Below are 9,967 nucleotides of genomic sequence, written 5' to 3' on the forward strand. Positions count from 1 at the left end.
GGTGTGGAATTATAGAGGCGTCGATGTAAAGAGGTGTCAGTGTAGAGAGGTGACTGATATACAGAGGTGTCGGTGTAGAGAGGTGTCTGGTATAAAAAGGTGAGGGTGTAGAGAGTATGTCTGAGTTGTCAGTGTAGTGAAAGGGTCAGTTTATGTAGATGTCGGTGTGGAGAGAGTGTTGGACAGTAGAGGTGTCGGTGTAGGGAGAGTGTTGGATAGTAGATGTTTCGGTGTAGGGAGAGTGTTGGATAGTAGAGGTGTCGGTGCAGGGAGGGTGTTGGATAGTGGAGGTGTCGGTGTAGGGGAAGTGTCGGATTATAGAGATGTCGGTGTAGGGAGAGTGTTGGGTAGTAGAGGTGTAGTTGTGGAGTGAGCGTTGCATAGTAGATGTGTCAGTGTTATGACAGTGTCTCAGATAATAGAGATGTCAGTGTGGAGAGAGTGTTGTAGTAGAGGTTTCGCTGTAGGGAGAGTGTTGGATGGTAGAGGTTTCGGTGTAGGGAGAGTGTTTGATAGTAGAGGTTTCGCTGTAGGGTAGGGAAAGTGTTGGAGAGAGGTGTTTGGATGGTAGAGGTTTCGGTGTAGGGAGAGTGTTTGATTGTAGAGGTTTCGGTGTAGGGAGAGTGTTGGATAGTAGAGGTTTCGGTGTAGGGAGAGTGTTGGATAGTAGAGGTTTCATGTAGGGAGAGTGTTTGATTGTAGAGGTTTCGGTGTAGGGAGAGTGTTGTATAGTAGAGGTTTCGGTGTAGGGAGAGTGTTTGATAGTAGAGGTTTCGGTGTAGGGAGAGTGTCGGATTATAGAGATGTTGGTGTGGAGACAGTCGGGCAGTAGAGATGTCGGTATACAGACCGTATCCAGATTAACAGATGTCGATATATAGAGAGTGTCGATTACAGAGATGTCAGTGAAGACAGAAGGTGGATTGTAGACATGACGATGTAGAGAGAGTGTTGGAGCGAATTATATCTATAAAGTGAGAGTACCTCATCATGAATATGTAAAGTTTGAAGTTCTAGAGATTTAAAACGATTTTTGCGTCGCATAAAGCATTATGAACTATACTGATTCAGAGAGATCAGTGGATTAACTTGACGCAGAGTTTTGAATTATAAAACCAGAGAGGACACTGACATTTTCAGTACATAAACTTAAACAAAGGCCCGTATTCAACATTTAGACTCCACGCAGCCCCTGCAGATCTGCATTACCATGGTCACCCGTAGTACACGCGCTGTCTCGAGTCACTACAGAGCAGGGGCCCGTTCTTTCATCACCCGTCTCACGTGCAGAAAACATAAACAGAGGATGAGGCGGTCATCAAAATGTCCAGATCAGACATGAAAGAGTCTCAAGCAAGGGAAATCAATCATATTGGCTTTGTCTTGCTTTTTGCGTGGAGAAAAAGCTCATGAAATATGGAAAGAATATGAATGGAATATGAATGGAACAAGAAAGTGTTAAGGATGTTAAGATTTTCGACTCAAGTTGGCCTTAACAACCGTTAGACCACTAAGGTTCATCTACGTTGTTCCGACTCGGGGTCATAGACTGAAGCACCAAGGGCAGAGTCGTTAATAATTTTTATATTTTCGCCAGAAAGTCATTAATATTTTTTATACTTTCATCCGAAAGGAAAAACGACCCGCCATTATGTTCTCATCTTCAGCCTCATCGTGCTTCACAGACCAGCAAGGTAGCCTCGGCTTCAGAGGACACACAGAAGAAAGGCTTATATCTCTGCCTGGTAGTTGTGCTCACCAACCCAAGCAACCCCGCTTATCCCTGGTTAGTGTCAAACAACGTGGTTCAGGCAGTTTCCCCTCAATTTCCCTTTTAATGTAAGGTGACGTGCTCTAAATATCTTGAATATATAAGTAAATAGCCTATAGAAAGGTAGATGGAGAGTTTCAGTATGCCGTAGTGTTGTTGCAGGTTAGGCAAAACGAAGGTTGCCGACTTGAAGAATCATTTGGATACACAAGTTTAAGATTTTGAAAGCGCAAGGGATTGTAGGTATTCTGAAGGAAGTCTGCGTGGAAATGTGAGGAATTTCGGGAATGGGCGTCGGGAATTGTAGGTAGGAAGAGGGGAATTGTGGGGGAGAGATGGGGTGTGGTTGTGGTAGGCACGTGGGAAATTGTGGGTAAGGACGGGCGGAATTGGGGTGTGGGGTGCGGAATTGTGGGTAGGGGCGGACGGAATTGTGGGTAGGAAGAGGGGAATTGTGGGTAGGGGCGGACGGAATTGTGGGTAGGAAGAGGGGAATTGTGGGTAGGGGCGGACGGAATTGTGGGTAGGAAGAGGGGAATTGTGGGTAAAGCAGTGACGTTATGTCACAATTACTGCACCAACGCTAACGGGAATCATTAGCCCTAACTGTATTCTGATTCTGATAACACACAAGGAAACTCCTGGACACCAAAGTTCACAACAAGCGGTCAGCACTGAAGAGTCTGAAAAATGGTAAATGGAAATTACAACCTACTCATTTGATTTCGTTCTTTACTTCAAGTAGAAGCGTTGTTGAACAGCCATTAACGTCATCGGCATGGCTAAACGTAGAATCTTTCTACATTTATCGCAAAATACATCCTTAATATCAAATACAAATACCTTCCGTCGATGATGTAACATCGGAAAGGCAACATTTTCTTATACCTTGAATATAACCTGTTTCCAACTGAACAAACACTGTAATCTCAGTCCAAGCATATGTTGGTTCATATCAACCGCCACCCAAACGCCCAAACTCATAAAACAGCCAAAGTATATCAATCTAAATACCAAAAACACCCTTCCAGAGTCATCACCATCAAACACTTCAGTCCATCTATGTAAACTATCTACATCAACTCGGCCGCGTTTTCGAGATTTATCGCAACTGCTCGTTTTATCCTTCTCATCTCACTGCGCATGTCACGTTCGAGGCATTGTGGGTAGAAAACAAGGCAGGTTTTCTATGTTTCTTGATTATGCCAGGTGCGAAGCTAATCAGCTATGGTTGAGGAGATTCCACAGTCTTCCTTTCTTTCCATGCTATTCACACGACACACTTTCAAACCGTTTCTTTTCACTTGTTGTGGACGCTAAACGTTCCTTCTTCTCATTAGTATATGAAAAATTCGCTGAAAAGGTGCATTAAGAAAATGAATATAGAACAACATCCTGTTCAACTCAGGCAAGGGGGTGGGGTTCTGCTGGAGGCTAAATACGTACAAATTCGGATTTCTAATCTGTTAACTACAATTCAGTATTCAAGTACATGTACAGCCAAACACCGCTGTGTCGAAGTTAAGGGACTTCCGTAAATACTTCGAGTTATCCGTAGTTCGACACAACCGAACAAACTTAATAAAGAACTAATTTGAAGGACCAAGATTAAGTTCGAGAAAACCGGAAGTTCGACACATCAGAGGTCGACCCAACGGTGTTTGTACATGGTTTAACGACAATCTTTCCTCCAAAAGGGGAGGAAAGGCAAACATATTTCGAGTTATACTAGGCTGGGGATTAGTCGAGAAGGAAGTAATATGAACAACAGGATCACTTCGAGGTATTTAGGTATTCAGATAAAAAAAACACGTTCAGGGCAAGATATAGGTCTGGCATATTTCGAGTTACCCAGGGTTTCAAGATCAACAGCACCACTTCGAGATAAGCAACGGTTCGAGATAAAGATACTTAAACAATTCCATAACTGGAATACAAGTACTGTCTACTATCATCCGTTCAAGGACGACTGGGGCGGTGGGGTAGCCTAGTGGTTAAAGCGTTGGCTCGTCACGCCGAAGACGTGGGGTTCGAATCCCGACATGGGTACAATGTGTGAAGTCCATTTCTGGTGTCCCCCGCCGTGATGTTGCTGGAATATTGCTAAAAGCGGCGTAAAACCATACTCAGTCAGTCAGTCAAGGACGACTGATAGGCCAACAATATATCGAGTTATCCAAGATTTCGGCATAGATCTGGTATCAGTCGAGGAGCTTACAGTGTGGGTAACAGGACCGCTTCCAGATATGTAATAAATTGAGATGAAGAAGCTCTTTCGAACCGTATTTCCACATTCCAAGTATTGTCCATCCCCGACCTTCAAGAAGGATGAGACGCAAACGCGATAAATCGCAATATGCAAGGCTTTAACTACAGCGAGGAAGTGATTTCGAAATAGAGTGAAGGCAATGTTTGAAGCGGGCGGTCTCTGAGAAAAAAGTAGTTGCTAGTGGTTGGTAGTGATTTGAACTAACATGTGAGTTCGACGATTCTCAATCCTCAGTCATGGCATTTATGTGGAAAATTTGAGGTTAGCGTTGAGCTGCATGCTGTGTAACGCGGTCATTTTCTCTGATTGACAATCCAGTACGGTCTCCAATAAAATACCAATAACAATCCCATCGCCGCTAAAGTGATAAAATTCAAATATACAAGTTATGCTATCACAGATGACTCACACATGAGGTGTGATATCTAGAGTGAGTGAGTGAGTGAGTATGGTTTTACGCCGCTTTTAGCAATATTCCAGCAACATCACGGCGGGGGACACCAGAAATGGGCTTCACACAATGTGCCCATGTGGGGATTCGAACCCGGGTCTTCGGCGTGACGAGCCAACGCTTTAACCACTAGGCTACCCCACCGCCCCTGTGATATCTGGAAGGGTATGAATACTAAACAGAATTTAATCATAAACTACACCCTCAAAACACCACCCACCCCCACCCCCATTTCACATCTACCACCTCCCACCTCCCCTCACTTACAGCCTTGATTTGTTCTAATGCCAACAGCATACGAGAGTCTACCTTTAGCGTCTAGACTCATTAAGGTTAATAAAACAAATTGGGATTGTTTGTCTCATTTCAATTCAAAATAGATTCGCACGATCGCGGCAAATATGTTTGTTTTCCTGATGATAGAGAAAAAATAAACGCTTAACCTGATTCACCTTCAGCGCACATCCCCGAAACACCTAGATTTTACCCGTTCCATTAAAATATGCGAAAACAAACAAAACCCGACCGCGCGACCGGGAAAAATTAGTGTCAGGTGCGGGAAAGTACATTATCTTAATCCAAATTCCGCCTCCATCCACGTAAAACAACCCTTATTAACCCCAGCCCCTTAACAAACCATCATGTCTTCATTCCCCTTACCCCTTAACAAGGCCCCAGCGTACCCAAGTTTCCCTCTGATCTGAACAGGCCTCTTCGAAGGCTGTGTCAATAACTTAGTGGTTGAAGCACTCGTGAGTAGTTTCAACCGATCTCTCTGAGCCAACCAACCACCACACACACACACATACACACTCACACACACACATACAATTCGCAAACTAATCTGTAGAGAAAAGAGAAGGAGAAAACGAGAAATAAAAGACGCGAGAAGAATATGCTGGATCTAAGCCTCCATACAAAACGAAACGTTGAGGGTAGTCACAAAAGCGAGCAGCTGCTGGGCGCCTTTAACGACGGTTGGGGTGGATCGTCGCAGCTAGAGAAACTCAGGGTACAGGCGCGTACGGAGAATAAACCAGTTTACCCATCGCTATACTGAGAGATGAGTAAGAGATGGCTCAACACTAACATGGCCTGAATTACGACGGATCTTTGCCAGATTAATGTATTTATTCTTGTACAGACTGTTTAGTCTAGGTAAATATACAAGCCAGATACAGTAGACGAGCCACCAGTGACACAATCCTAAGATTACACTTAATCAGTTTTTTGATATCATTACAACTAACCGCTAAATAATTGTCTATGTCTCAACAGATGTAGTGAAAAAACGACATCAATAAACGTTCTTAGTCAGTGATGATAAATCGGGCAGGGATTTATATTATATCGGTTTAAAATAAAATAGGTTTAATTTTTATGCGAAATACTTCCTCAAATCTGTTAAATTTGTTGTGTTATTGTCGAATTCCTGTTGTACGACCTCCATACAACCACACTCTCCTTCAACACTTCAAAACCGCATAACGCGCTCGCGGTCTACTTCGATAAAACAGGCACACGTGATCGTGATGGCGTTTTTAAACGCCTTCAGCGTTCACGAAGTACTCAATACTATTCCAGTTTCACCGCTCCTAATGTAACGATTATAACCCCGAGTTAGAGATAACAAGTGCCGAATCACCTGCTCTACAACTGGTTCAGATTCGCCGTGTACAGGTACACACGTAACGAAAACCACGCGACCACATCACTGGAATAAACTCCAGCACAAGCTCACGACAACGTGTGCAGCATGATAATAATTAAAATCCATCTGTGACTAGGTTTCTGATGTGATATGTTAGAATAACACACTTGCAAATTATTGAAACAATTCGTTTCGAATTTATCATTCTAATCATAAACAAAGAGAAAGCTACGTAAACAATCACGTTACCGTGATGACAAAGTGGATCTCATTTCGTAATTCAGGGAATGTGTTTCAAACCGCAGACATTGCACTTTGACTCGCTGTCACAAATAGCCATACACATTCATACATAGCTCTACACGAATTTATAATCACCCGCTAAATTTGTGTATTAGTTAACATATCCCTTGCTATTCACAAACATCATACTTTAAACACGGTTTTCAGCTAACGAACTCTCCCAAATATCCTTCAACAAGAATGTTCCTTTCTGTTGGTAAATATGCAAATAAACATTGAGATTCAAAATAACAAAGATAATTCTAAACAGAAACGAAATTGAAAATCACAATGTACTCACCACTTGCAAGAGCAATCCCACAGAATATTGTCAATAACCAAAACACGTACAAGCTGGTGTTGTTCATGATGCTGCGATTAGCTGAGGTATCCAATTACAGGTATATACAAATCCAGGTAAACGGGTGTTAATCACTTCCAATATCTTCACTATCTCTCGAACACCCAAACACTCCGGCTACTGTTTCCGCTGTATCCAAACTTGCATCTGGAAGTCAAATTGAAGATATTCACAAAACAGCCACAATTAGAGTAAATAAATCCTTGGCTACCTGTCCAAAACACAATTAGCAATTAAGCACACTTTGGTAGTACTTGAGAGAGAGTTAAGGTAAGTGTCGTCCTCTTTCCGAGCCGAGCCTGAGCAAGCAGCCCGCATGTTTCACGGCACACTGAGTTTGTGGGCATGTTGAAGCGAGCGAGTGGCTTTGTATAGCTGACTATTGGGCGAGGGCCGACCTCACTGGTTGAAGCCCGACGCTTCACGGAGACTAGAGTTAGGGGTGAGCATTCCCAACCATGGAACATATATGTTACCTTAAGATCAACCGATATTCGCATGTTTCAAATACTTTGAATTTAACACCTGTTTTCCAGACCACGAGATTCAGCGGGTTTTGAATCAGCATGTTGTTGGGTACAGGTTGGTGATAATTTCTCAACAATGAAAATGTAGAGAACGTTGTTAGTTGTGTGAAAACTCGAGGAATTTGTTGTTTATTTGTTGTTTAGATTGTGGAACATCTGTTCTGATCATTTTGTTTGACATGGAAAATATTAATTCTCATTTCAGATAATACATAAAGCTACTGGGGGTCGTATTTCAGATATTCATCAACCCTTTCCTGTAGCTACTGACAATGGTTCATCAAGGCTTCACGTTACGATATATATTTACCAACAAGTTCATGTCGTGTTAGGTCACAAGCATCTCTCTTTGCGGGATGTTAAACAATCATTTGAAATAACATAACTTGTTCAGCATTTCGTAATGTATTCAAGTCATCGGTCGTATTGTAAATCTAGTCGATATCAAAGAGAGACGGTACATACTTGGCGCCTTGTATTACACCTGCGGACATAATATACATAATCTTCACACCCTGTCGTACATGGAGTCGACGTGCAGGTTTTAGTGTAAATACAATATCAGTTATCTAACCCTGCCTCAACAGTTGGACAAAATCGTGACAAAACTCCGGAGACAAAATTGTGTTCGTTGTATATATGACGCATTTTCCCTGAACGTGGAATTAAAACTTACATAATTGTAATTTGGGTCAGAAATAATAACTTGGAAACCATGATAGTGTTATACAGTCTTAGTTAATAGTGGCATAAAATGGCAACGAATCAGAAAATAGGATGTCTCGGATGACACAGATGTGTCCGACCCAGCTTCCAAGGAGAGATTACTCTCTTTTCCTGCTAACTGAAATGGTGAGCGAGTGATTCTGGTTGTACGCCGCTTCAGACAGTATTTCATCCAAATCGCGGCTGTCAGCTTGGCGTGGGAGGAAAGCCCGAAATGATGCAGGTCTCGGGCGTTTACCATTTCAAAAATCTTATGAAAAACTTTAATTAAAAACTTGAAATTTAATCAGGGGGAATGTAAGAATCGAATCTACGATCGTTTCTGGCAAAACAAGGGGACGCAACTCTGCAAATGCATTTGACGGCGCTGTGTTCCGTGCAATCTGAACTATTATACAGTTATGTCTAATGAATGCACGAATGAATTTCAATCTTCAATATGGTTTTTGTTGTTGTTTTTTTACTTTATACAAAAAATACAATTACAGTGAGTGAGTTTAGTTTTACGCCGCTTTTAGCAATATTCCAGCAATATCACGCCGGGGGACACCAGAAATGGGCTTCACACATTGTACCCATGTAGGGAATCGAACCCGGATCTTCGGCGTGACGAGCGAACGTTTTGTAACTACTAGGCTACCCCACCGCCCCTTCAACAATTACAACCCATGAAGCAAAAGTGTAAATTCAGACTAAGAATACGTGTGAGCACAAATAGGTCTTCTGTGGTCAGAGAGCGCCCTTCACACTTACCTCAACAATACATTCGCAACCAAGAGGACACCCGAATGACGTTACAGAGAGGAGAGACTTATGCCGAATGAATAGAGACGGTTGTTCGAAAATTTTTCAGCTTATCTTAAAGCACTTTATATTAAAGATGCATATAAGTGATTTAAGCAGCTATGTGTAATGAGTTAGAATTGTCAAAGTGTCATAGTTTTTCACGTCAATAAAATCTTAACTCTTCTCGTTTTGACATGGGTGTTTAGACACAGTTATGGAGATAAAGGGAGACAACCAGGCGCTAATATGGCTCTAATTCTCGAGCTCTGTGCGAGAAGTTGACGTGTTTTGGATGTAAGTGTTTAACTACACTGTCTGTAACAATGCGGTCAGGTTGGTTGCGTGTAACATGACACTCTGCTACTTTGTATCGGGTAGATGACATTTACACACCCTGGAGTAGAGCCGGAGTGATAGATTGGATCTGTGCGGTGATGTACAGGATGTTATTCAAGTACACAATATCTCGTTTCTTTCAGATTCACAGAAAAGCTAAAAAATCTAGCATTATCTTCATAATTAAGTGAAAATCAGGACCAAGAAAGTATGATTATTCATAACTATGTACTCTCGGGTTCAAAATGTTTTCACGGTTGAGTCCGCGTGGATCTTATTACATTGGCTGGCGTCGAAAACCCGCCATAGCGAAAAATAACGTTTTATAGCGAACTAACTTTGACCGATCTTTTGAAAAATAAAAATAATTGTAATTTTATATGTGACAGTTACAGTGCACAAGCACCTTTATATGTCCTAGTGTTTCAAGAACCTTCTGCCATGTCTGGGGTACAAGGGAGGGCTGCATGCTATTTATGTTTCCAAACTTCCGATACGGTACTATTCAAAATATATATTCATTAGATTGTAACCGAGGAGCGAACCTGAAGGATAATGGTCATGAATACTGATTCAAATACAGTGCTGGGCAAAACAAAGAGCACTCCCATCTATGGGTAATGAAACAAACAGGAATTAATCAGTCGATGGTGATGTATCTGATGCAGGCATGACGAGGCATCGTCGTTGTGGACCCCAAGGATGGGTAACCTTTAAATGACTTTTGTAAATAATTAGTAAAATCAAATTAATATTTTTCATGCAAATGTCGATACTGATGTTTTTAATTTTTATCAGCAGTCTAAA

At 41.9% G+C, this 9,967-nt stretch overlaps 1 protein-coding gene across 4 annotated transcripts in view; it reads right to left on the reverse strand.

Annotated features, from left to right (window-relative positions):
- Nucleotides 1-9,967, reverse strand: part of LOC124275702 (lactadherin-like) — a 112,666-nt gene that overhangs the window by 62,961 nt on the left and 39,738 nt on the right. For 2 of the 4 annotated variants that reach the window (XM_046711338.1, XM_046711339.1), the window contains exon 2: nt 6,726-6,932. In XM_046711338.1, coding sequence (XP_046567294.1) covers nt 6,726-6,792 — 67 coding nt within the window. In that variant the 5' untranslated portion in view covers nt 6,793-6,932. Of the gene's footprint in view, nt 1-6,725; nt 7,131-9,967 lie in introns of those variants that run through there. The other 2 variants (XM_046711340.1, XM_046711337.1) reach the window with 1 other exon arrangement.

This window comes from Haliotis rubra, unplaced genomic scaffold (assembly GCF_003918875.1).
Source record: "Haliotis rubra isolate DU_JTF1 unplaced genomic scaffold, ASM391887v1 Scf201, whole genome shotgun sequence".
NCBI classification, from domain to species: domain Eukaryota; kingdom Metazoa; phylum Mollusca; class Gastropoda; order Lepetellida; family Haliotidae; genus Haliotis; species Haliotis rubra.